The sequence below is a fragment of the Podarcis tiliguerta genome (genome assembly GCF_965153285.1).
Source record: "Podarcis tiliguerta genome assembly, chromosome: 13".
NCBI classification, from domain to species: domain Eukaryota; kingdom Metazoa; phylum Chordata; class Lepidosauria; order Squamata; family Lacertidae; genus Podarcis; species Podarcis tiliguerta.
In genome coordinates, this window is record NC_139546.1 from 48020237 (window position 1) to 48048051 (window position 27815).

The following is a 27815-nucleotide window of genomic DNA, read 5'->3' on the forward strand; positions in this document are numbered from 1 at the left end:
TTTCCCAGACAAGTTGCACCATAAATTAGCCTTTCCAGGGGAGAATTGCCAAGTCGAACTTAGAAGAGCCTTTACCTAACCTTCCCTCCCTTTTGTTTCCAACCTGCTACAGATTCTGATGGACCAGGAGCCTCTGGGCCCCCAAATCCCACGCCGGAGGAAGTAGGCGGCCCTCGCCGGCGCTGAGAGGAACCGGGAGGCGTGCGGCTGCAGTCTGGCTCCCTCTTGGGGAGAGTTTGTCTGGGAAAAGCTGACCGGAAGCAGGCCTTGCGTCTTCAGGAAAAGCCTCCTCACTGGGCAGGAGGAGCAATGTTAATATTTCTTAAAAGTCTTTTTATTTGGAGTTTCCGAGGTGCCTTGCTCAACGCTGTCTTCCTACTGCTCAGGGATGGGACCGGCCATGTCTCATTGGTCCGAGACCCAACCTCCTTCACATTCTTTCCTTCTCTCCCCCATCGCGACTCCGAATAAACAGTTCTGTGTTTTAAAAGAAAAACCACAGTGTGACGCTCCTTTTTTTTTGCCAATCTGGGCACTGCCCTCCTCAGTGGGGGGAGGGAACTGGAAAGGGGTATATATGCTTGTGCACATGACTGTGAACTTCGTGCATGCTTTTTGTGACTTATCACACTTGCTCCTTCTACCAGTTCATGGATGGTAGAAATAAAAGCCTTTTCTCCGAAACTATTCCTTGAGTGTCTGTCGACTCCCACTTCCCTTTCCCAGGCGCAATATTTTTCCCACCCGAGGGCAAAGCCTCATAAGGCTACACCAGGATTCTTTGGTGGAAGTTACATGCTTTCAATGTACAGTGTGTACAGAGGAAAGGTGCATTTAAGGGGAAGGGGGACATGACAGAGGGATATAAAATTTGGTGCAGTAAAAGGGGCTAGAGAGATATTTTTCTCTCATAGTTTTGATATTCAGTGGGGTCATCCAGTGAAGATCAATGTTGGAAGAGTAAAGGGAGGCAAAAAGCAGAACTTATTCACACACACACACACACACACACACACACACACAAATATACAGGTGAAACTTGGAAAATTAGAATAATGTGGAAAAGTTCATTTATTTCAGTAATTCAGCTGAAAAGGTTAAACTAATATGTGAGATAGACTCATGACATGCAAAGCGAGATATGTCAAGCCTTTATTGGTTATAATTGTGATGATCATGGCGTACAGCTAATGAAAACCCCAAATTAGCAATCTCAGAAAATTAGAATATTAAATGAACTCAGCAAAACAAGGTTTGCAAATAGAGCAATATTGGACCTCTGAGAAGTAGAAGCATGCATATGTACTCAGTACTTGGTTTAGGCCTCTTTTGCATCAATTACTTTCCCACGATGTTCTAATTTTCCGAGTTTCACCTGTACACACATGACGTTAACTGGTGCAATTCCCTACCACAAGCTGTTGGGGTGGCCGCTAACTTTGGCCGCAAGACATTCGAAGCAATGTTATACAACATCAAAGAGCTATGGATCCCGCTCCCAATGGAATCTTGGGAACTGTAGTTTTGTTAGAGGTGCTGAGCTACAATTCCCAGAGTGCTTCAGCAGTCATTAGAATTCAGAGACGACAGTACATTAAAACCACCACATTACTGCAGCAGCGCAGTTTCAATGTGGCGTTAGGAAGGTTTGCGCCTCATGCTCTTGCTCCTAACAGAGCGACAATTCCCAGCACCCTCAACTGAAACTACAGTTCCCAGCATTCTTTTTTCAGGGTGGGGATGAACTTCGAAGCATGCAAACTCCATCCATTAATATCTATATGAATCCGCTGGGAGAGATCATCAGGGCATATGGGCTGGGTGTTCATCAGTATGCAGATGACACCCAGCTCTACCTCTCCTTTATATCAGAACCAGTGAAGGTGGTGAAGGTCCTGTGTGAGTGCCTGGAGGCGGTTGGAGGATGGATGGCGGCTAACAGATTGAGGTTGAATCCTGACAAGACAGAAGTACTCTTTTGGGGGGACAGGGGGCGGGCAGGTGTGGGGGACCCCCTGGTCCTGAATGGGGCAACTGTGCTCCCGAAGGACCAGGTGCGCAGCCTGGGAGTCATTTTGGACTCACCGCTGTCCATGGAGGCTCAGGTCAATTCTGTGTCCAGGGCAGCTGTCTACCAGCTCCATCTGGTACGCAGGATGAGACCCTCCCTGCCTGTGGACTATCTCACCAGAATGCGGCAGCTAGACTGGTGACTGGGATGGGCCGCCGGGACCACATAACACCAGTCCTGAGAGATCTGCATTAGCTCCCAGTACGTTTCCGAGCACAATTCAAAGTGTTGGTGCTGACCTTGAAAGCCCTAAACGGCCTCGGTCCTTTATACCTGAAGGAGCATCTCCACCCCCATCGTTCAGTCCAGACACTGAGATCCAGCTCCGAGGGCTTTCTGGCGGTTCCCTCATTGCGAGAAGTGAGGTTACAGGGAACCAGACAGAGGGCCTTCTCGGTGGTGGCACCCACCCTGTGGAACACCCTCCCTTCAGATGTGAAGGAAATAAGCAGCTAGCCTATCTTTAAGAGACATCTGAAGGCAGCCGTGTTTAGGGAAGTTTTTAATATTTAACGCTGTACTGTTTTTAACACTCGATTGTGAGTCGCCCAGAGTGGCTGGGGAAACTCAGCCGGATGGGCGGGGCATAAATAATAAATTATTATTATTATCCACCGCCATGCATTTGAAACAGATCTCTCCGCCCCCAATAATCCTGGGAGGTGTAGTTTGTCAGAGGTGCTGAGGATCATAACTGGGTGGTGTGAACTATAGTTCCCGCACAATTTATTCCCTTTTCTGGAACAGGGGGAGGCACTTGCTGTAAGGGTGCTTTAAAAATTTGGGGGAGTGCATGTTCCCTCTCTCGTGGATCTCTCCGTCTCTCGATAAATAGAGATCTCTCCCAGAGATCATGAAACTATATCTACTTTCCCCCTGTTTATTTTGGCGGCGGCGAAGCCTGACACCGGCGCGCCCTCCTCTCTGCTGCCCCCTAGAGGCCGGAGAGGCGGCGGCGGCGGCCACGTGATTTACGGGAAAAGAAGCGGAGCCGGGAGAAATGGGCGAGGGAGGGCGGGGCAGAAGGAAAGGGGGCGTGGCGAAGCCCAGAGGGGGCGTGGCGAAGCCCAGCTCAGCTGGAAGGGGAAAGCGCTACTCGGTGTGTTTTGCGAAGCGGACTTCGCTGCAGGAGGGAGACTTGGAGATCAGAGGTGGGACATATATATATATCACCTTATATATATAAAAAATAATATTTTCCTCTCCTTTATCATCCAGCTTTCCTGCCTTGATTTTCTCCTGCCGCCTCCCCGAGCGCGTTTACTCGGAAGTAAGCCCCCGTTGAGTCCAGCGGGGCTTTACTCCCGTGCAAAAGTGCTGGCGGAGGATCGCAGCCTTCCTCGCTACTCCGCTGCTGCAGATAAGAGTCTTCGCAGCACCTAAAAGTGCTTTATATAATAACCATTATTTTTGCTATTATTGTTACTGATCGTGCCGTAATCCGGGCGTTGGAGCCGATTTGATTTGTCTTACTTTCAAGGAGGCCCATTGCAATCGACGGGACTTAACGGGAGCCATCGCCAACTTTTAAATTCCGTGGGAGGCGAGGTCTGAATTGCCTTTGCAGTACTGAGCAATCCTGCGCGCCGCTGTTAATTGTGTTCAGCGAAGCTTTCTGGGCAAGGGAAGGCGCTCGGGTTTGCTCAGTCCTTATGGTGTTGCAAGAATCTCTTTGTTTTCAAAACTATTGTTTTTATTAACAAAACTAACCAAGGAAGAAGAAGGAAAAAGAAAGGGGGAGGGATGAAGGGATAATAGAGAAGGACACCCTCTGCTGTCAGTGCAGTCTCTTAATCTCAGGGTGCAGAGTTCGAATCCTACTTTGGGCAAAATATTCCTGCACTGCCGGGGGTTGGACTAGATGACCCCCCGGGTTCCCTTCCAACTCTGATTCTGTGAAAAGGCAATAAATAGCCAGCGATCCATCTATCTTAATTCAAACATGTTGTCGCATGCCACCCCAATCCAGTGGCGTAGCGTGGGTTGTCAGCACCCGGGGCAAGGCAAGTAATTTGCGCCCCCTAACCCGTGGATTTGCTCCCCCTAACCCGTGGATTTGCGCCCCCTAACCCGTGGATTTGCGCCCCCTAACCCTAACCCCCAGATGTTGCGCCTGGTGCGGCTGGCCCCCCCTGCACCCCCCACGCTACGCCACTGCCCCAATCTCTGTGCGGTGCAAGAGTCCGGGGGTTCAAGACACACACATATATACAACCTGAGCCTATGATGGAGGGGTTCACGGCACTGGCAGATCCCAGAGGATCTTGCTCCAACAGCCTTGGATCCCAGCAGAGATCAGGCATTGATGGCTCTCTCTCTCTCTCAGCTGGCCAGCTGCCTTCTGGCACCACTCTGGCTTTTGCCTTTCTAAGTATCAGACAGTTGAGAGAGTGGGACCGATCCATTCGCCCTGTGGCACAGAGCCACATCCTTTGTTCCCTTAAGGCGCCATACTTAGCAGGCCCTTACTCAGACACACCCCCCCCCCCCCGCTATTCCAGCCATTGAATCCTTGCCGGATCCAGGAATTAGGAGGGACTCAGGCTACCCCCCCCCAAAAAAAAATACCCCTTGCAACAATAAAATTCAATATATGCCATTCAGATGTGCAGACGGCTACCTGCACAAAATGGCCGTTTGGAAGAAATCTGTAATGCGGCACGACTTCAGACCGTTGCGCAAGAAGGTGATGCGTGTTGGAAGATTCTTTGATGTCCTCGCTTTAAGACGGTTTCCCTTTTCTTTTCCACATTTGCACCCCACCTTTCCTGCTAGAAGCTGAAGGTGGTTCATGTGGTCCTCCTCTCCCCCTCCCTTTTGCGCTTACAACGCCCCTGCGAGGTAGGTTAGGCTGAGAGGCGGCGGCTGACTCCAGTGAGTTCAATGCCTGAGGGAGGATTTGAACTTTGGTCACCCAGGCCTTAGTACTGGAGCCTTCACCTGGAGTACTGTGTCCGGTTCTGGGCACCACAGTTCAAGAAGGACACTGACAAACTGGAACGTGTCCAGAGGAGGGCAACCAAAATGGTCAAAGGCCTAGAAACGATGCCTTATGAGGAACGGCTAAGGGAGCTGGGCATGTTTAGCCTGGAGAAGAGGAGGTTAAGGGGGGATATGATAGCCATGTTCAAATATATAAAAGGATGTCACATAGAGGAGGGAGAAAGGTTGTTTTCTGCTGCTCCAGAGAAGCGGACACGGAGCAATGGATCCAAACTACAAGAAAGAAGATGCCACCTAAACATTAGGAAGAACTTCCTGACAGTGAGAGCTGTTCGGCAGTGGAATTTGCTGCCAAGGAGTGTGGTGGAGTCTCCTTCTTTGGAGGTCTTTAAGCAGAGGCTTGACAACCATATGTCAGGAGTGCTCTGATGGTGGTTCCTGCTTGGCAGGGGGTTGGACTCGATGGCCCTGGTGGTCTCTTCCAACTCTATGATTCTATGATTCTATTCTATGATTCTGACACTCGAACCATTGCACCACCCTGCCTTAGTTTCCTGTTTGCATCTCTCTCATGCTAACTCCTTCCTTCTCGATTTCCTTTTTAATGCATGCAGCTTGTTTCTCTCCTGCAATACTAATATGCTTTAGTCTTTTATTTTCCTTGGCTGTTTTGTCCTCCCCCTGGGGGTGCCTTTCCTATGTCTCTCGTTCTCCCCGGCTAGAGAAAGCAGATTAAAAAAACCGCACCATTAAACAGGCCTAAAGTGGTGCAAGATTATTATTAAATGGTGTGTGCGTGCGTGTACACCTGGGGGACAGGATGGCAGTGGTGTAATCGCAGATCCCGAAGGATCTGGTGTTGTCCCCATTATCCGAGCAAACTTTTGTAGATTTGCAGACTGGTCCGATGCTGGTCTAGGGACGTGGGTGGTGCTGTGGGTTAAACTACAGAGCCTAGGACTTGCCGATCAGAAGGTCGGCGGTTCAAATCCCCGCGACAGGGTGAGCTCCCGTTGCTCGGACCCTGCTCCTGCCAACCTAGCAGTTCGAAAGCACGTCAAAATGCAAGTAGATAAATAGGTACCGCTCCGGTGGGAAGGTAAATGGCGTTTCCGTGCCCTGCTCTGGTTCGCCAGATGAGGTTTAGTCATGCTGGCCACGTGACCCGGAAGCTGTACGCCGGCTTCCTCGGCCAATAAAGCGAGATGAGCGCCGCAACCCCAGAGTCGGCCATGACTGGACCTAACGGTCAGGGGTCCCTTTACCTGTACCTTTACCTACGCTGGTCTACTCTGAAGCAAGCTCCTTTGAAGGCGAATCGGGGAGCTGTTTCGATTGCCATGGGAATCTCTAATTTTTGGGAGGCGAAAGATCCAAAAGCATCTGGGGGACTGCAGTTTGAGGAGCGCAGCGTTGTAGATTTAGGCAGAATCACGAGATCCCAAAATATGCATAGGGATTAGGCCTGGGCTGTTGCTGCGAGGGACACTAGGAAAACACAATATTGTTATGCCTATTTACAAATGGACAGGTTGAGCCTAGATGGGACGCACACAGTTTAAACGTTCCCAGATGCTCAACCTTCTGGCATCCAGGGACAAAGCGAAAAGGTTGCAGTCCGGAAGTCCGTTCTTAACCTGAAACTGTTCTTAACCTGAAGCACCACTTTAGCTAATGGGGCCTCCTGCTGTTGCCGTGCCGCCGGAGCACGATTTCTGTTCTCATCCTGAAGCAAAGTTCTTAAACCTGAAGCACTATTTCTGGGTTAGCGGAGTCTGTAACCTGAAGCGTATGTAACCTGAAGCGTATGTAACCTGAGGTACCACTGTAGTAGCACCTGCCTTTCATGCAGAAGAAGGTCCTGGGTTCGAGAAACGCCGTGCCTGAAACCCTGTAGAGCCATTTCTGCCCGTCAAGGCAGAAATTCTAAGCCTGGTAGAATCTGACCCAGTATAGGGCAGCTTCCTAAATTTCGATGTTTACAAAGCCCCTCTCTCAGTCTGCCTCAAGCCGCCATTGCAATTCACCCTCCCAGCTGCCCGGATCACATCATCCTTTAGCTTGGGGCGTTGGCGGTGAGAGTTTCGTCGATTTCCCAGCCTCCTAGGAGGCCAGCTATCGACAGCAACCAGTCAGCCTCCCTTAGGACGGTAGCAAACTGGGCGAGCGTGCCAGAATTATTATTAAGGCGGTTGCCAGGATCCATTTACTTTCCCCTTTCTGCTATCATCCCGCCTTGCAGCTATATTTCATTCTGCAATTTGATGTTGTTAATGTAATAACGAAAAGGTTTGTTTCCCACCCGACGGACACGCTTTCTTTTCCCGAAGCCACGGCCACGCACGATAAGACGATAATTGCAAATTGTCTGTGCAGTGTAAGGGAAGCTGTTTTGGAGTGTGCGTGCCTCTGTTTCTGAGATGTTTTCCAACTTACGGAGGACTACAGGAAAGCAGCCTTGTTCAGAGTGAGGCCCTTGGGTTCTAGTCCAACCCTCAGCAATGCAGGAATCTCAACTAAAGTTCCCCGAACCCTGAGATCATCTTCTGAGGCCCTTCTTTGTGTTCCTCCTCCGTGATTGACCCAGAGGGTGGCAACATGAGAGCGGGGCCTTTTCTGCAGTGGCTCCCCATTTGTGGAATGCTCTCCCCAGGGAGATTCGCCTGGCGCCTTCATTATACCCCTTTAGGCACCCGGCAAAAAATGTTCCTCTTCAACTGGGCCTTGGGCTGATTGACATCCAATGCCCTTTAAAATGTGTTGGGGGCGGTTATTGGTTTTTTATTATATATAGGATCATGGGAGTTGTAGTACAGCAACATCCGAAGCAGCCTTTTCTCAATCTGTGGGTCCCCAGATGTTGTTGAACTACAACTCCCATCACCTGTAACTATCAAGGCCAGAGCTCAGGGATGATGGGAGTTGTAATCCAACCCACAGGCTGAGAACCGCTGATCCAGAGGGTCAGAGGCCACGCCTGAGATGTTTCTTCGCTGCCCAGATCTTCAGCTATGGAACTGACCCATCGCCATTTTTTCCCTTTCTCCCCTCGTCTGCTTTTACAGCTGCCCTTTTTCCCCAAACAGGCGTCTCCTCTTCCAAAGCTCATGGATGCCTTTTTAAATTTTATTTTAAACGATCAGACTTCCTTGTAGCAGATACCTGGCAGAAGTTTGCACCCGCTGGTTTTTGTCCCACCCGCCCCTTTCAAAATGACACAAAACAGTACGAGCAAAAACCATGGGTGTCAGTCAATGGGCACAAAAGCGGTTTCGATATGACAAGTGTAGCCAGGCAGCCGGAAAGAGTCGTCGGCTGCAGGGGGCCGGGGCCCTTACAGAGTTAATGCACAAAGTAAATATGAAACAATAGGCCTCGAAAGTGTCTTTGTGGGTTTTGCCACATATCACATTACAGTGTTGCGTGGGTTTGTCAGCCAAAACCAAGTGCCAATTGTTTTTTATGAGCCTCGATTCTTGCGCTCCGTTCCCAGAGCTCTTCGCAGAACTACAATTCCCAGCACCCTCAGCAAACTACAATTCCCAGGATTCTCTTTTTTTTGGGGGGTGGGATCCTTTGTGCGCGATGTACACAGCCTGCATCCCCCCAAATTACTTTTGGCAAGAGCCGGCTTTATTTTATTTTTTTCCAAAAAATTTATTGGTTTTCACAATATTATAAACAAACAAACAAACACACAAGACAAACAAACATAAATCACAGCCTTATTGAAAATTACACTTATTAACTTTGTTAAATGACTTCCTCGCTTCCCCTTGGTTGAATTTCATTGCATGTCCTTTTAACGGTTTTCCAAATCCCAATTCTTATGAAATTTAACTTAAAACATTAACATCCTTAAATCTTCACCTTAGGGAATTAAACATATTAATTTCATCACTTAACATAAATAAAATCCTAAGCCAATTAAGTATCTGCAAGCTATTTTCAGTTAATTCAACTAAATAATCATTAAATTTATTCCACTCTTCCTGATACAGTGTGCCTCGCAAGACGAAAAGAATCCGTTCCGCGAGTCTCTTCGTCTAGCGGTTTTTTCGTCTTGCGAAGCAACCCTATTAGCGGATTAGCGCTATTAGCGGTTTAGCGGCTATTAGCGGCTATTAGAGGCTTAAGGGATTAGCGGATTAGCTGCTAAAAGGCTATTAGCAGTTTAGTGCCTTAGAAAAAGGGGGTGGGGAGCGGAAAAAAACCCCCAGGAATCGCAAGACATTTTTGTCTTGCGAAGCAAGCCCATAGCAAATTTGTCCTGCGAAGCACCTCCAAAACGGAAAACCCTTTCGTCTAGCGGGTTTTCCGTCTTGCGAGGCATTCGTCTTGCGGGGCACCACTGTACTCCTGATACCTTAGGCCTGCTCACCTTGCTAGGACGAGGTACCTTCTTCCATAAAGGCCCTTTTCCGAATTTCAAAATGGCGCCATTAAGAGCGGCAGGTTAAAGTAGGTGGGTGGGACTTGCGATATCAGGCATTTGGCAGGCGGCTGCCCCACCCACTAGCCAAAGACAGGTACGCAGTGGTGGGACCCAATAAGGATTCCAAAAGATCCCCCAACCCAGGCTTCCTCAGCCTCGGCCCTCCAGATGTTTTGAGACTACAATTCCCATCATCCCTGACCACTGGTCCTGCTAGCTAGGGGTCATGGGAGTTGTAGGCCAAAAACATCTGGAGGGCCAAGGTTGAGGAAGCCCATCCCAACCCATGGGTAGGCAAACTAAGGCCCGGGGGCCGGATCCGGCCCATTCGCCTTCTAAATCCGGCCCGCGGACTGTTCGGGAATCAGCATGTTTTTACATGTGTAGAATGTGTGCTTTTATTTAAAATGCATCTCTGGGTTTTTTGTGGGGCCTGCCTGGTGTTTTTACATGAGTAGAATGTGCGCTTTTATTTAAAATGCATCTCTGGGTTATTTGTGGGGCCTGCCTGATGTTTTTACATGAGTATAATGTGTCCTTTTATTTAAAATGCATCTCTGGGTTTTTTGTGGGGCCTGCCTGGTGTTTTTACATGAGTAGAATGTGTGCTTTTATTTAAAATGCATCTCTGGGTTTTTTGTGGGGCATAGGAATTTGTTCATTTTTTCCCTTCAAAATATAGTCCGGCCCACCGCAAGGTCTGAGGGACAGTGGATCGGCCCCCTGCTGAAAAAGTTTGCTGCCCCCTGCCCCAACCCTTTAATTTTTTCCAAACGAAGTATCATAATTAGACTCTCTCCTCACACCTTCCAGGCAATCCCTCCTCCCCACCTGCGGCTGATCTCTGTATTCCGTCCCCCCCCCCCCCCGTCAAGGATGGCGACGTCTCGGCGCGGGGTTCGAAGGACGCGCAAGCTGCGCCAGTGGACCGTGGAGCAGGTGGAAAGCGGTCAGTTCCCGGGGGTGGTCTGGGACGACCCTCCCCACAAGACCATGTTCCGCATCCCGTGGAAACACGCGGGGAAGCAGGAATTTCGGCACGAGGAGGACGCTGGCTTTTTCAAGGTACTGTACCTACGTTTCGGTGGGTTGAGCTGGATGACCTTGGGGGGTCACTACCCGTCCTGCAGCTCTGGAATTCTGGCCCCCACGGGAACGGGGTGGCATTAGTGGGGGAGGCAGAGACTTGCCGGCAGTGTGAAGATCGTTCAGAAGCGTTTGCGGCGTTCTGCCTCCCCTTCTTCCAGGTTCATTTGTCAATCTATTTATTGATTTTGTGCATAGCTGTCAACCGTCCCTTATTTGGCGGGAAAGTCCCTTATCCCAGCGCTGTGTCCCACTGCTGTCCCTTATTGATGATGTCCCTTAAATTTCCCGGGTTTCAAAGGAAGCAGCTCCTCTCCCTCCCTCCCTGCCGGCCAGGGAGGAGGGAGGCTCCAACTGTGTTGCTTGGCTGCATTGCTCACCCAATAAGGAGTCTAAGAGCGACTGGGGGGTGGAGCTTGCATGCCTTGTGCCGATCAAATCGGCCGCGTTGCCTGGGGACTCGCCTTTGCTCAGCGCTTCCCAGCGGAGAGGGGACGGTGGTTTCCCTTGCTGCATCCCCTTTGCCGGGTTGCTGCGCTGTGGGAACCACCGCTTGAGGCTTCGTTTGGCTGCTGGCTGGGCTTTCTGCCTTTGGCTTGGAGGGGCTCAGAAGTTGAACATACCTGTGCCTGCAAAATCCCTTATTTTGGCTGTTGATCCCTTATTTTTGAGGCTGCTGGCCCCTTATTTTCAAATCTGTAAGTTGACAGCTGTGGCCAAAGCGCTGCAGAATATCACGCTTCTGAGTCGCGGTTCTCACTGAGGTTGCAAACCTATGTCCGGCCTGCGCTGATTTGGACTGCGATGGGGCGTTCTTCCATCATGGTGTTTGGGGTTGGGTGGGAATCCCCGCAGGTAGAAAAGTAGTATCTCAGGGAGAAGTGTGGGCTGCAGAGGAGCGATGTGGTCGAGATGCAGTTGCAAGGAGGCTTGACCCTGCACCGCTTTCTCTTTCCTAGGCCTGGGCCGTCTTTAAAGGAAAGTACAGACCGGGCGAGCCCCTCGACCCTGCCACGTGGAAGACGCGCATCCGCTGCGCTTTCTCCAAGAGTCCCGAGTTCGAGGAGGTGCCGGAACGCTCCAAGCTGGGGACCGCAGAGCCCTACAAGGTGTACCGCCTCGTGCCGCTTCCTGAGCAGGGCCTTGGTAAGGACATTGGCCTCCATTCCCCCCATGTCCTTGAAGTTTCTATACATCCTGCGCCCCCAAAAACTGTGTTTCCCTGTGGGGTAATGTGAGGGGGCACCCCATATAAGCCCACCTTTTCTCAGAGGAAGGAAATTCATACGCCATCTAAAGTGGGGGTCTCTCCTCCCCACCGGAGAGGTTTAACAACCGAACCCTCTTCCGATGGGAGTTTTAGCACTCTGAGGGGAATGGGGGTCCCCTAAGAATTCTCAGCCCCTTTATTGAACTACAGTTCCCAGCGGGGTGGATTAATTTATTAAACCTCACAATAATTTCAGAATTATCTGTCTGTGTATTTCCAAGAGTATAACCAGATCAGTGATTTTGGATGTAACTGTAAAAACTACTCTGGATATTTATTATTCCAAAAATGAAACATTCATCTGGTTGTAAATATTAAGATGATAACGGCAAGAATGAGTTGTTGGGTTGAAATAAACGACAGACGAGTAGCGAGTGTCATCTGGGAGCATGTCTCGGGGAGTCCCTTTTATTGAATATTACAGCATTGCCTCCTATGTGCTTGCTGCTGATTGGTTAACACAAATGCGTTACAAGCGCTACAAGGGTTGCGTATAAGACATTAAACATCAATAGATAAAAGGAACACAGAGTTTAGACAGGCATGAAGACGTCCTTAGTAAACAATCTATAATGATTGATATAGCGTACAGAAAGCTACCGTATTTTTCGCTCTATAAGACGCACCAGACCATAAGATGCATCTAGTTTTTGGAGGAGGAAAACAAGAAAAAAAATATTCTGAATCTCAGAAGCCAGAACAGCAAGAGGGATCACTATGCAGCGAAAGCAGCGATCCCTCTTGCTGTTCTGGCTTCTGGGATAGCTGCGCAGCCTGCATTCGCTCCATAAGATGCACACACATTTCCCCTTACATTTTAGGAGGGAAAAAGTGAGTCTTATAGAGCAAAAAATACGGTAGGTATGGGTCAGGAACTCAATGTGCACTTAACATTCCAGGGTGATAAGGAGAGAATGTATACAGATAGATAAGGAGAGGTCAGGACACGATGTGAACTGAACAGTCCAGGCTGGTGCCAGGGTGGTGAGAAAGGAACGTACAGAAAGACAACTATTCAGCATCTCCCCCTTTCTTTTCTTATGTGCAAGGTTTTACTATTTGATTGCTGGTAGGGTAAATAAGACAAAAATATTTCGGAATACGTGGTATGCCAACGCATGCCCAAAATAAGTTCGCCCACATCTCCCCTATCATTTACGGCTGGTGCTGCCACTTCGCACTTTTTACTTTCTGTAAAAAGGAAAAGACTTAAGTCAAGTCTTACTGACTAGTGATTTAAATTGATTTCAAGGGACCCAGCCCAAACCAAGAAAGCCAAAAGCGCCCAGGCCAGAATCTTTCAACGGGTCTTCGGAGAAGGAGAATGGTGATCCTGATAGCAGCTTCGCTCAGCCTCCAGCCGCCGTCTGCAGCTTGAAGATGGTGAGTGCCAGAGGAGCGAAAGGATGAGATGCCACCAGGATTCGAACGCGGAACATGCCGCATGCAGAGTAGAGGCTCTGTGCTCCAAACTGCAGGCCTTCCCCCAAAAAAGTGGTTCGCAGTGGTTACAAGCGGAAGGGAACAAAACGGCACAAACACAATAAAATATTGCATATCAAAATCAATTTTTTAAAAAACCACATTGCAGAAATTCTGTCATTTAGAATAATGCAGCGAATGAGAATATCAAAGTAAGCCTAGGAAAATGAAGGAATTCGAAGTTTAAAACCTCCCAAATCTGTTTCTGGAGGGTTTCGATGGGAGATTAGTGCCACAAACCCCCCCAAAAAATTGCCTCCCAGAGGTTTGTACCCCTCAGACTTCCAGCAGGGTCTCCTCTGATCAATTTCCCCCCTCCGCCATTTCCACTGAAGCAAAATCTCATTATTTTTATTTTTAACTTCCCGGCTGCTATCCCACTCTCCCCCATTCACAGTCTTCACACACACCCTTTAATTCCCCTATTCTCTTAGGTGAGCCTTTAAAAGGTAAAGGTAAAGGTACCCCTGCCCGTACGGGCCAGTCTTGACAGACTCTAGGGTTGTGCGCCCATCTCACTCAAAGAGGCCGGGGGCCAGCGCTGTCCGAAGACACTTCCGGGTCACGTGGCCAGCGTGACATCGCTGCTCTGGCGAGCCAGAGCTGCACACGGAAACGCTGTTTACCTTCCCGCTAGTAAGCGGTCCCTATTTATCTACTTGCACCCGAGAGTGCTTTCGAACTGCTAGGTTGGCAGGCGCTGGGACCGAACAACGGGAGCGCACCCCGCCGCGGGGATTCGAACCGCCGACCTTTCGATCGGCAAGCCCTAGGCGCTGAGGCTTTAACCCACAGCGCCACCCGCGTCCCCAGGTGAGCCTTTGCCAACTTGCAATTCCCATAAGCCCCGGCCAGCACTTTGAGCGCAAGATCATAGAATTATAGAGTGGGATGAGGACCCATGAGGGTCATCCAGCCCAACCCCAGCCACGCAGGAATCATTTGCACGACGTGGGGCTCAAACCCATGACCCTGAGATCGAAAAAGCCCTGTGCTCTATTGACGGAGCTATCCCAGGAGATATGAAAAGATTAGATTTGAGGGGAACGTAGGAAGCAGGCCTTTATGATATGTATTGGCAATATTTCAGATGAGAGGAGCTGGAAACTGCTGCGTCGATATAGGGATAAAGGTAAAGGTACCCCTGACCATTAGGTCCAGTCGCAGACGACTCTGGGGTTGCGGCGCTCATCTCACTTTATTGGCCGAGGGAGCCGGCGTACAGCTTCCAGGTCATGTGGCCAGCATGACTAAGCCGCTTCTGGTGAACCAGAGCAGTTCATGGAAACGCCGTTTACCTTCCTGCCGGAGTGGTACCTATTTATCTACTTGCACTTTGACGTGCTTTCGAACTGCTAGGTTGGCAGGAGCAGAGACTGAGCAACGGGAGCTCACCCTGTCACAGGGATTCGAACCGCCAACCTCCTGATCGGCAGCGCCACCTGCGTCCCTGATACAGGGATAGATGGAGGAGGCGGCTAGATTATAGACCCCCTGGCAGAGGCGGCTAGATTATAGACCCCCTGGCGTTCTGCACCCCCCTGCTTGAAGCAAATTGTGGTGTTAGTGGGGTGCTTGGGTCTGTATTAAAAAGGACAGGGGAAAAATACAGTGGTACCTTGGTTCTCAAACAACTTGGAACCCAAGCACTGCAAAGTAAGTGTTCCAGTTTGCGAACTTTTTCGGAAGCCGAACATGCTCCGTTTTGAGTGTTACGCATCCGATTTGAGTGTTACACTGAGGTCTGTCTGTTTTTGCTATTTCTTTTGAATTTTGTTTTTGCGGCTCTTTTTGTTCTCTTTTTGTGACTGTGTGGAACCCAGTTGAGCTACTGATTGATTGATTGTGTGACTGCAGTACAGTGGTACCTCGGGTTACAGATGCTTCAGGTTACAGACTCCTCTAACTCAGAAATAGTACCTTAGGTTTAAGAACGTTGCTTCAGGATGAGAACCGAAATTGTGCAGCGGCAGCGGGAGGCCCCATTAGCTAAAGTGGTGCTTCAGGTTAAGAACAGTTTCAGGTTAAGAACGGACCTCCGGAACGAATTAAGTACTTAACCCGAGGTACCACTGTACATTGATTATTACCGTATTTTTCGCCCTATAGGACGCACTTTTTCCCCTCCAAAAATGAAGGGGAAATCTGGGTGCGTCCTATGGGGCGAATGCAGGCTTTCGCTGAAGCGTGGAGAGTGAGAGGGGTCGGTGCGCACCGACCCCTCTCGCTCTCCAGGCTTCAGGAAGACATCCGCAGCCTAGGCAGCCCTGCGGGAGATCCCCGCAGGGCTGTCTAGGCTGCGGATAGCAGCCCGCTTCCTGGAGCGTCGGGCACCCTGAAAGCAGAGCGCCCCTCGCGCCGGGCAGACACCTGCAGCGTCGGGAGCCCTCCAGGAGTTCCCTGCAGGGCTCCCCACGCTGCGGATAGCAGCCTGCCGCCCGGCGGGTGGAGTGCCCTGAAGCAGAGCACCCCTCGCGCCGGGCAGACATTGGCCAGCCCCACAAGCTGGGGGACAGCAGGGAGGTGCAGCGCCGCCATCCCGCTGTTCCTCAACCTGGTTCGGTTTCCCCGACCTGCTTTTGGGGGGGAAATAAAGGAATTTTTTTTTTCTTTATTTCCCCCCCCAAAAAACTAGGTGCGTCCTATGGGACGGAGCGTCCTATGGGACGAAAAATACGGTACTTTCATTTTATGGATCAGTGGTCTTATTTGAAAGTGAAATTCATGTTAAATTGCTGTTTTACGGGCTGTTTTCCAAGGTCTGGAACGAATTGATCCACTTTGCATTACTTTCTACGGGAAAGCGCGCCTTGGTTTTGGAACGCTTTGGTTTTGGAACGGACTTCCGGAACGGATTAAGTTTGAGAACCAAGGTACTACTGTATACCACAGTGTGACGTGCGTGGAGCCTTTGTATGAACACACCCTAATATCTCTTCTTCCCCTCCAGGAATCCAGCTCCACGTTCGAAGCCATCGCTAGCCAGGCCCCAAACGCATTTGCAGCTTTGGTCATCCCAAAGGGGGAGATGAAACCTGAGTCCATGGAATCAGGTGGGGCAATTCGCATTTCCCTCTATTTTGTGGCTCTGATTGCGGCGCAAGGAGATCCCCATTTCTCTCCCTGTTCACCCACACGGGGGCACACACCCCTTGTTTCCCGCCCCCCTCAAGGAAGTGATCCGTTCTTAACAAAACCTCACGGAACAGGAGATCTCTTCCGACCTCCTTCCTGGAAAATAATAAGTGTTCGCTCAAACCGAGAGAAGACGTTCGGCCTCTTGCTCCATGGAAAGAAAACAGTGTGCCGAAATGTTTGATGCACCAAAGAAGCCTGCATTTAATGCAGTGTTTGTACCACTTTACAGTGGCGTAGCGTGGGTTGTCAGCACCCGGGGCAAGGCAAGTAATTTGCGCCCCCTAACCCGGGGCAAGGCAAGTAATTTGCGCCCCCCCCCCCCCGCTGCACTGTCCCTCCCCCAGATAGTCCCTCGCTCTCTCTCTGCACCGCACCACACGCCTGGCACCCTCCCCTCCACAGTGGGCGGCGACCCGGCGGCTCGGATCGGATTCGCACAGCCAGCACTGCAGTGAGAGAGAGTGAGTGAGCCAGGTAGGCGCAGAGAGCTGCGAGTGCGAGCGCACCCCCCCCAGATGTTGCGCCCGGTGTGGCCGGCCCCCCCTACACCCCCCACGCTACGCCACTGCCACTTTAGGGACGCAGGTAGCGCTGTAGTCTAAACCACAGAGCCTAGGGCTTGCCGATCGGAAGGTCAGCGGTTCGAATCCCCACGACGGGGTGAGCTCCCGTTGCTCGGTCCCTGCTCCTGCCAACCTAGCAGTTCGAGAGCACATCAAAGTGCAAGTAGATAAATAGGTACCACTCTGGCGGGAAGGTAAACGGCGTTTCCGTGCGCTGCTCTGGTTCGCCAGAAGCGGCTTAGTCATGCTGGCCACATGACCCGGAAGCTGTACGCCGGCTCCCTCGGCCAATAAAGCGAGATGAGCGCCGCAACCCCAGAGTCGGTCACGACTGGACCTAATGGTCAGGGGTCCCTTTACCCTTTACCTTGTACCACTTTAAACAGCCGCGGCTTCCCCTGGAGAATTCTGGGAGCTGTAGTTTGTTCAGGGTGCTCACAGAGCTACAGTTCCCAGAGTCCCCTGGGGGAGAGGAATTGAGTTTAATAGGTATTGCCGTTCCCAGCTCCTGGCAGCAGGAATTATGGAATAGGGCTTACAGATTGGCTTACTTTCCCCCCTCCTTTCCCTGGTCTTCTTGCAAATTAATTGCAGAAGGTCCAGAAAGGATTGGATTATGGATTATGGCGCCGTTTGTTCATTTCTAAGGTGCTAGTCCTCATTGCTGCTGTCTTAATTCCAGGTGCGTACGGGGAACTGGCTGTGGTGTATATCTGATTACAGGCAATCTCTTCCTTGTTAACATTCTACTTTTTCCAAATATTATCCCCCCCCCCACATTTTTATTAAATGTTGCAGTTTCAACATTCTCTCTCAAATTTGAAAATGCTAAACAAAAACAAAAAAAACACAAGCACAAGCAATAATCAGAGCAGGTATGAAGGAATATATACCAGTAATTTTAGGAAAATACGTGATATCAAGTACAGAGGAACTGTTGTGGGCTGTCAAGGTACTAAGACCATTATAATTTTAAATCTTTTTTTCCTCCTTGCGCATAAAAACCCACAGTACATCAGGAAGAGGCTAGCCGTGCTCCTTTGTTCGTAAAAATAACAAAATAATGCCACATTTGCCAAAAGCAAACCATTTCTACATAATCTTAATCATGTGTCCATTTCTCTCTTTAAAAAAAAAATTCTTTATTCAAAATTATAACAAGACATATTATCCAAAAACATATCATCCTTGTTCCCCCCCATTTTTCCTCCCTCCCACACAAAACCCACCCGCCCCGCCCCCCAACTTCCCTCAGTTCCAGTCCTTGATTTCTCTAAAAATGCTGTTTTCTGCATGTTTCAAAGTTGTATAGATCCTCAAACTGTTTAGCTGATTATTATCAGTAAAAAATTTGTGAATGTTTATTCAAAACTGCCAAGGAGTCCAGTTCGCTTTGTTGCATCTTCAGATACTTTGTAAAAGGTTCCCATTCATCCTTAAAGTCACAGTTATCCTTGTCCCGTAGCTTACGTGTCAATTTTGCCAGTTCTGCATAGTCCATCAATTTTTCTTGCCATGATTCTTTAGTTGGGGTTTCTTTAGTCTTCCATCCTTGTGCTACCAGAACTCTTGCGGCCGTTGTCGCATACATGAAGATGTTTTTCCACTTTTTTGGCAGGTCTTTCCCTACAATCCCCAACAAAAATGCCTCGGGTTTTTAAACAAATGTTAAATGGAACATTTTCTTCAATTCGTTGTAAATTATTTCCCAAAATTTTGTAATTACCGTATTTTTTGCTCTATAAGACTCAGTTTTTCCCTCCTAAAAAGTAAGGGGAAATGTGTGTGCGTTTTATGGAGCGAATGCAGGCTGTGCAGCTATCCCAGAAGCCAGAACAGCAAGAGGGATTGCTGCTTTCACTGCGCAGAGATCCCTCTTGCTGTTCTGGCTTCTGAGATTCAGAATATTTTTTTTCTTGTTTTCCTCCTCCAAAAACTAGGTGTGTCTTGTGGTCTGGTGCGCCTTATAGAGCGGAAAATACGGTACCTTACAATCCCACCACATATGATAAAACGTTCCCTCCTTTTCCTTACACTTCCAACATATATTTGAACTAGTTTTGTACATTTTCCCTAACGGCACTGGTGTTGTGTACCATCTGTACATCATCTTCATGTAATTCTCCTTCAATAGGGAACAACCTGTAAATTTTAAGTCAGTTTTCCATAATTTAGCCCAATCTTCCATCATAATGTTGTGACCTACATCTTGTGCCCATTTACCGTAATCATAACTGATTTTACTTCTTCATCTTTCCATGTGTCCATTTCTCAAGTAATTCTGTCTCCCAGTCCTTTCGGTACAAGGAATCTGTAGTTATTCCAGGCCTCCAAATAGACTCTAGGGGTCTTGGTTGACCACAAACTTGACATGAGCCAACAGTGTGATGCGGCAGCTAAAAAAGCCAATGCAATTCTGGGCTGCATCAATAGGAGTATAGCATCTAGATCAAGGGAAGTAATAGTGCCACTGTATTCTGCTCTGGTCAGACCTCACCTGGAGTACTGTGTCCAGTTCTGGGCACCACAGTTCAAGAAGGACACTGACAAACTGGAACGTGTCCAGAGGAGGGCAACCAAAATGGTCAAAGGCCTGGAAACGATGCCTTATGAGGAACGGCTAAGGGAGCTGGGCATGTTTAGCCTGGAGAAGAGGAGGTTAAGGGGTGATATGATAGCCATGTTCAAATATATAAAAGGATGTCATATAGAGGAGGGAGAAAGGTTGTTTTCTGCGGCTCCAGAGAAGCGGACACGGAGCAATGGATCCAAACTACAAGAAAGAAGATTCCACCTAAACATTAGGAAGAACTTCCTGACAGTAAGAGCTGTTCAGCAGTGGAATTTGCTGCCAAGGAGTGTGGTGGAGTCTCCTTCTTTGGAGGTCTTTAAGCAGAGGCTTGACAACCATATGTCAGGAGTGCTCTGATGGTGTTTCCTGCTTGGCAGGGGGTTGGACTCGATGGCCCTTGTGGTCTCTTCCAACTCTATGATTCTAGGATTCTATGACTCTGCCGTTGATTCCAGAAAAATGTGCCAACTGGGGGCCATTGAACGCTCCTGTCCCCGTGGTGTGGGCATCTCTGCATGGGGAAGACCATTTTTGTGTTAATGTCTTGGGAAATGATTCCTCTATTCTGTGGAAAGGCTGATTCCTCATTTTCTCTCCCTTTTCTGCTTCTCCACACTAGTGCTGGCTGTGAATGAGATTGCTGCCTTCCACCAGAAGCCAGAAGCCGCCGAAGCTGTGCCCATTTCAGAGAATGTTAGAGGTGAGATAACGGAAGCTGGTGTCTTAGCTGAGCAGCTGCCTTGAAAAGGGTCTGTAAGAAGGCACAGGGCTCCATTCTCCTAATAATCACATTGTATGCAATATGAGCCTGCTCCTTCAATTCCCTGTGCTTTTAAAAATGTTGGTCATTGTTTTTCAAAATGATATTCTGCTGCAGCAGCCCTGGAGTCACTGTTAAGAGACAATAGAGCAGCCTTTCTCAAGCTGTGGGTCCCCAGATGTTGTTGAACTACAACTCCCATCACCCCTAGCTAGCGAGGCCAGAGCTCAGGGATGATGGGAGTTGTAGTCCAACAACATCTGAGGACCCACAGGTTGAGAACCGCTGCAGTAGAGTCCCAGGCATGGCCAAACTTGGCCCTCCAGATGTTTTGGGACTACAACTCCCATCATCCCTACCTAACAGGACCAGTGGTCAGGGATGAAGAAAATTGTGGTCCCAAAACATCTGGAGGGCCGAGTTTGCCTGCGACGGTCTCTGAATCTAAGCGATAAATAATATTTTACTTCAGTGTGTCACAGGTTAACTCCTCCTGCTTTTATTGGAGGCGGGGCTATGCAAATGATGTTGTGGGCAGTCCCCTTCAGTGGGATGAGTACTGTTTTTCAGGGACGGGGTGGGTGGGGGTGGAGGACTTCCTAGTCCTGAATGGGGTAACTGTGCCCTGAAGGACCAGGTGCGCAGCCTGGGAGTCATTTTGGACTCACTGCTGTCCATGGAGGCGCAGGTCAATTCTGTGTCCAGGGCAGCTGTTTATCAGCTCCATCTGGTACGCAGGATGAGACCCTATCTGCCCACAGACTGTCTCTCCAGAGTGGTGCATGCTCTGGTTATCTCCCACTTGGACTACTGCAATGCGCTCTACGTGGGGCTACCTTTGAAGGTGACACGGAAACTGCAACTAATCCAGAATGCGGCAGCCAGACTGGTGTCTGGGAGCGGCCGGCGAAACCACGTAACACCAGTCCTGAAATAATAATAATAATAATAAATTTTATTTATATCCCGCCCTCCCCAGCTGAAGCTGGGCTCAGGGCGGCTAACAACAATAAAACAGTACAAAAGTACAGCACAAACAACACTCTAAAATCATTCATTATAAAATTAATTAATTCAAGCCACTGGCAACCATTGGGCCAGAGCTCCGTGAAGATTGCCGAGGGAGGGAGTCAGGCTGTGCCCTGGCCAAAGGCCTGGTGGAACAGCTCTGTCTTGCAGGCCCTGCGGAAAGATGTCAAGTCCCGCAGGGCCCTAGTATCTTGTGACAGAGCGTTCCACCAGATCGGAGCCACGGCCGAAAAAGCCCTGGCTCTAGTTGAGGCCAGCCTAACTTCTCTGTGGCCTGGGACCTTCAGGATGTTTTTGTTTGAAGGCCGTAAGTTCCTACGTGGGACATACCAGGAGAGGCGGTCCCATAGGTACGAGGGTCCTAGGCCGTATAGGGCTTTAAAGGTTAAAACCAGCACCTTAAACCTGATCCTGTACTCCACCGGGAGCCAGTGCAGCTGGTATAGCACGGGTGAATGTGATCTCGCAGCGAAGACCCCGTAAGGAGTCTCGCTGCAGCATTCTGCACATGCTGGAGTTTCTAGGTCGGTCTCAAGGGCAGCCCTACATTGGCTCCAAGCACAATTCAAAGTGTTGCTGCTGACCTTGAAAGCCCTAAACGGCCTTGGCCCAGTATACCTGAAGGAGCGTCTCCACCCCCATTGTTCATCCTGGACACTGAGGTCCAGCTCCGAGGGCCTTCTGGCGGTTCCCTCCCTGCGAGAAACGAGGTTACAGGGAACCAGGCACAGGGCCTTCTCGGTGGTGGCACCTGCCCTATGGAACCCACCAAAAAAACCCCTATAACAGCTCTAATATTCCTTATTATTTCTACGCATCGTGTCCAGAGAGGCAGTACAGTGGTACCCCGCAAGACGAATGCCTCGGAAGACGAAAAACTCGCAAGACGAAAGGGTTTTTCGTTTTCTGAGGTGCTTCGCAAGACGGATTTTCCTAAGGGCTTGCTTCTCTAGACGAAACGGCCCTGCCTCTCTTGTCATGGCGACGGTCACTGCACGCACGCACGCTTGCTTCCCCGCTCCTCCGGCTCCCTCCCACCTTCCCGCTGACGGTTGGTGCCTCGCGCCGCTGCCCACCCCCCTTGCGCGCTCCCCTCAGAGAGCCGTTGCCGCCAGCGCCTCTCTCTCCCTCGAGTCGCGCTCCTGAGCCCCGCGCGCCCTCCAGCAGCCGCGTCGCACGGTGGCCACAACGCGCGGGTGATCCTGAGGAACCGGCTGCGGCAGCTGTCCTGCTTCTCCCCGCCCCTCCCTGCCGTTGTCAGTGTTTAAATGCAGTGGTGCTTCGCAAGACGAAAAGACTTGTACAACGAAAAAACTCGCGGAACGAATTAATTTCGTCTTGCGAGGCACCACCGTAGTTGACCCTCTCAATTTCCTTCTTCTTGTCTCCCAGGCACTCCGGGGAACTTCTTCGTCATCCTGTCTGTCTCCTACGGCGGCAAGGAGGTCCTGAAAGAATTGCTGCCGGAGGGCGAGTTCCTGGTCACTTCGGCCGCAGCCCCTCTGGGAACGTCCAGCAACAGCATGCTCCGGGTCGTGCTGCCGTCCCCCTCCAGTCTCGAGGACGCCCAGAAGGAGGCTGACGTCCGCCGGCTGCTGAAGGACCTGGAGAAGGGTGTCATGGCGGCCAGCAACGCGGAGGGGATTTTCGTTCAGTGCCGGGGACGAGCCAGCATCTTCTTGCGTGGTCCGGGGGGCACCCAGCCCCACAGGAAGCTGCCCAGCAATGCCTTCCTTCAGTTGTTCAGCACCAAGGCATTTAAGTCAGGTGAGGCTGAGCCAAAGGCATAGCTGTCAACCGTCACTTATTTGGCGGGAAAGTCCCTTATCCCAGCACCGTGTCCTGCTGCTGTCCCTTATTGATGATGTCCCTTAAATTTCCCGGGTTTCAAAGGAAGCAGCTCCTCTCCCTCTCTCCCTGCCGGCCAGGGAGGTGGGAGGCTCCAACTGTGTTGCTTGGCTGCGTTGCTCACCCAATAAGGAGTCTAAGAACGACTGGGGGGTGGAGCTTGCATGCCTTGTGCCGATCAAATCGGCCGCGTTGCCTGGGGACTCGCCTTTGCTCAGCGCTTCCCAGCGGAGAGGGTACGGTGGTTTTCCTTGCTGCATCCCCTTTGCCGGGTTGCTGCGCTGTGGGAACCACCGCTTGAGGCTTCATTTGGCTGCTGGCTGGGCTTTCTGCCTTTGGCTCGGAGGGGCTCAGAAGTCGAACATGCCTCATGCCCGCAAAATCCCTTATTTTGGCTGCTGATCCCTTATTTTCGAGGCTGCTGGTCCCTTATGTTCAAATCTGTAAGTTGACAGCTATGGTTGCAGCACACCTGACCCCCATCTCCCTGGGGCTGATGGGGTCTGGAGACCCACGGTGCCTGGAGGGACATGGCTTCCCCACCTCTGCTCTTGCAGAAGGTGCTCCATATGTCTCGCCTTTGTGGGTGAGGTTCAGCCATAGCTGTCAATAGCTGGCCGGCAGGGAGGGAGGGAGAGGAGCTGCTTCCTTGGAAACCCGGGAAATTTAAGGGACATCATCAATAAGGGACAGCAGAGGGACACAGCGCTGGGATAAGGGAGTTTCCCGCCAAATAAGGGACGGTTGACAGCTATGGGATGAAGTCACACCGTTGGAGAGTCGCGGCACCTGCTGTGGCCGTAGAGGCCGATACGGGCGAGACGTGTTTTGTTGCAACTGGGGCAGAGGAAGGTGTCCGGTTGTGCTGCAGCAGCAGATGCACCCCGGCGTTTCTTCTCCTCCCGGGGTCATTCCTCCTCTGGTCACAGCTGTATGGATGCACGACCTGACGGCCTGTCTCCAGGCCCGGCAGTAGTCTGCACGGGGTACCTGAAGGAGCGTCTCCACCCCCATCGTTCTGCCCGGACGCTGAGGTCCACCTCTGAGGGCCTTCTGGCGGTTCCCTCCCTGCGAGAAGTGAGGCTACAGGAAACCAGGCAGAGGGCCTTCTCGGTGGTGGCGCCCGCCCTGTGGAACACCCTCCCATCAGATGTCAAGGAGATAAGCAACTACCTGACTTTTAGAAGACATCTGATAATTGAGACACAGATATAGCTATTACTGAACTTTCATGCATATCAGTGAATATCTTGACCCTCCTCCACGAGAATAACTGTTTACTTGGCCGTTTTCATATGTCGTGAAGGCTGAAATTTCATTTCGATGGAGCCAAAACACAGTCCATCCTGTAGATTTAAGTATCTGTCCACGGCCGCCTCATAATCCACATTCCTTTGTAAGAAAATAAGAAATAACGCAAAACTATTATTGCAGGCAAAAAAAGAAATCAATGTGTGTGGGGGAGTGACAAGAATTTTTCCACACTGGGTACCCCCTGACCTTCCTAAGCCTCTGGCTGTAATATGTCTATTGCCGTATTCATTTGACAAAGCCCGATTTGGTTCCTGCTGTATCATGCCGCTCTCTTTTCGTTTTCCGCCAACAGCACTGCAGGAACACTACCTGGGCCGTGGGCCTAAACCTGAGCACCAAGTCACTCTCTGTGTCGGGGAGGATTTGGGGCAAGACTGCGTGGACAGCAAGAGAATCGTCATCCAGGTGAGATTCATTAAGCGTCGGCAAGGCGGACGCGCATTGTTCAGCTCAAAGTGTTGGTGCTGACCTTGAAAGCCCTAAACGGCCTCGGTCCTGTATACCTGAAGGAGCGTCTCCACCCCCATCGTTCTGCCCAGACACTGGGATCCAGCGCTGAGGGCCTTCTGGCAGTTCCCTCACTGCAAGAAGTGAGGTTACAGGGAACCAGACAGAGGGCCTTCTCGGTGGTGGCACCCGCCCTGTGGAACGCCCTCCCAGCAGATGTGAAGGAAATAAGCAGCTATCTTATCTTTAAAAGACATCTGAAGGCAGCCCTGTTTAGGGAAGTTTTTAATATTTAATGCTGTATTGTTTTTAACACTCGATTGTGAGTCGCCCAGAGTGGCTGGGGGAACCCAGCCAGATGTGCGGGGTATAAATTATTATTATTATTATTGGTTGTGAAGAAGCCTGCCAAGGGTGGAGACACAAGACATGCCATGCAGAGAAAGTAAGAAATAAATAAATGCATTTTAGGCCAACAATGCTCAGGAGAAGGGCTGAAACACATTGCGAGAGCAGGGAGAGGGCACCAAATGAAGTGTGCTCTGGGTTGATGGATTGGGCCATTGTGGCAGAAGTAAACCTATTTATTCCGCCAGTTTTCTAAGCATTGGGGGCAGCGGCGCATTATGCGTAGCACATGGGGAAATCGCAGCAGAGACGCAAGCTGGGTAGATGGAACAGACGTTCGTGATGGCCTCTGGGACGTGGATAAGTCGTATTTGGAGGAAATCACAGCATGGGTAGTAGGCAGAAGTTGGAGCGGAACAGGATTCAAGACCAGCATGCGCAGTCGATCGTGGCGCAAGACGTGCTGGGAAACGGCGGCGGGTTTTTAGAAGCGAGTGATGGGAAGGACGCTGGTCCAAACGGTGACTGGCCTATGCAGTCATTCAAAATTTCTGGAATCATTTCTTTTTTTATATATAAAATATTTATTAGAAGTTTAGAAATTACAGAAAAAAGAAAAAAGAAGAAGAAGAAAAGAAGAAACAATAAAAAATTTAACAAAACATACATTACAATTACAATAAAAAGGCAATTCAACAATACAAAAAAAGAAAAAAAGAAAAAAACAACACATTAGACACACACATCCAATATTCCATATCTTTACCTTTCATTAACTTGTTTCATCGACCTCCTCACACCTCCCTTTTTTGTATTCTATTTCAATTAACTATTTCAGCAAATTCTTTCCATCTTACTCATCTTGTTCCATAATTTATCTTAACGGTCTAACCTTAAATTTTTCATTTTATCCCGTTATCAATCCACTTTTACTTAATTCTTTATTACATTTCTGCTAAAACCATATAGCTTCATTCCAGCATCCTTCTAACATTCCTTAATTTTACAATTTTTTTGGTAGATAAGCTTTACATTTTTTCCAATCTTCTTCCACCTAAAATTTCTGGAATCATTTCAACGGTTGCTTTCCCCCTCTTCTCCGCCCACAGATGGAGCAGATATTTGCTTCGGCTGCAGTCTCGCCTCCCGTGGTACAAGCCGCTGCTCCCGAAGTCCTCTTGGTCGTTTCGGATGGCTCCGCTGGGAAATGGGATGCTTCTGGGGCACCTGAATGCTGAAATCACCTGTCCTGTCCCTCTGATTTTGGGGGCTGCTGACCCCCTTGTGGTACAGACCCGTCCGGGGTCTTGAACACTTCCTCGGAGCGGCACTTCCTGCCTTATTCTCTCGGGCCGGACTTCCTACTTTACTCATTCCTGCACGTCGGAACAACTTCTACCTGTGAACTTGGCATTATGTAGAAAAAGTGTGAAACACTAGAGCAGAAACCCTGGTGGGAATTATGATATCCTGAGATGAGAGCGAGGGCTTTTCCTCTCCTAATTAGCAGCGATAAGTTCCTCCTCCTCCTTTTCCCAGCTGAGGAATGGCTGGGAAGTAATACAAAACCTTGTGGAAAAAAAACCCCTTTTTTGGCCTCCCTCATTCCCGTGCCTAGTGAGCTCATGCCTTCTTGCACTTTATTAGTATCTAGGAAAATGTGCGCTTAGACTGTCTTTCACGCTTGCTGTGTGGATCTGAAGATATATGTTTAAATAATAAAGTTTTATTGGAAATGGACGCTGGAATCTGGTGTGGGAGTTTTGAATCATGCGGCAGAGAATCCCACAGATTTCACGTTTTGTGAGGTAGTGTTTTTTTTCTTCATTTTTTGTCTGCTTGAATCCTGAATCTCAGATCATCCTGACCTTTAAGGACGCTATAGGAACCTTAAAAAGCCATTTTATCCAGAATGCAACCAGAGAGGGCCCCCCTAGACAGATTCCATTGTGTTCTCAAGTAACACATCGCAGGGAACACTCTCAGAGGCATCAATTAAGCATTTTCCTTTCACTGAATTGAACTCTGCAGCCTTTTCCCAAAATTCAAAAACGATAATGGAAATGCACTTAAAACAAACAGAATCCTTGGGGTTTCTTCTTTCTGTCTCTTGCTTTTCAGTATTGATCTGGGCGTTTACTGCTTTGAGTTTTCAAAATGTGCTTGCCAGGAACAGGCGTAAGTCAGTTAATTTTGTTTCTGAAATGGTTCTCTCCCCCCCACCCCATTTGTTCCTCTCTTTTACTATGTTCTTGTCATTTTTTATATGCTGTCTCTGTTGGAAATACGAGGAAAGGTTTTTTACAAAAAGAGGGAGAGACCATCCTCTTCTCCAGAGATAGCCCAAAAAACTGTAGTTACTCTTTTGAGACCTTGAAGTTTTCGCAATAGGAAGTGAAAGTGAAGTTTTCACAATGGGAAGTTAATTCAGTTGCCACATCAAAAAAGCAAAAAAAAAGAAAGATAGGAAATTATTTTTGTACGCAGTAACAGCAGCGAGAATATTGTT

The 27815-nt window shown here is 49.6% G+C and overlaps 3 protein-coding genes across 5 annotated transcripts in view; all 3 read left to right on the plus strand.

The window, feature by feature from the left end:
- The window catches only part of RNF31 (ring finger protein 31), a 48713-nt gene extending 48217 nt beyond the window's left edge, over window positions 1-496 (plus strand). For both annotated transcript variants that reach the window (XM_083410104.1, XM_083410105.1), the window contains exon 22: window positions 113-496. In XM_083410104.1, the coding sequence (XP_083266230.1) occupies window positions 113-166 (54 nt within the window). In that variant the 3' untranslated portion in view covers window positions 167-496. The remainder of the gene's footprint in view (window positions 1-112) is intronic.
- GMPR2 (guanosine monophosphate reductase 2) overlaps window positions 1-27815 on the plus strand; it is a 269008-nt gene that overhangs the window by 62548 nt on the left and 178645 nt on the right. The gene's annotated exons all lie outside the window — the stretch shown is intronic.
- Window positions 3106-27046, plus strand: IRF9 (interferon regulatory factor 9). Of its 2 annotated transcripts, none has more exons than XM_083410522.1 (9): window positions 3106-3222; window positions 10325-10514; window positions 11495-11681; window positions 13058-13188; window positions 16238-16340; window positions 20180-20260; window positions 22742-23116; window positions 24804-24916; window positions 26416-27046. In XM_083410522.1, the coding sequence occupies exons 2-9, from the start codon at window positions 10326-10328 to the stop codon at window positions 26542-26544; spliced, it is 1308 nt and encodes a 435-aa protein (XP_083266648.1). In that variant the 5' UTR covers window positions 3106-3222; window position 10325; the 3' UTR covers window positions 26545-27046. The 2 variants fall into 2 exon arrangements, with proteins under 2 accessions (XP_083266648.1, XP_083266649.1); XM_083410523.1 differs by having other exon boundaries at window positions 3126-3222; window positions 10263-10514.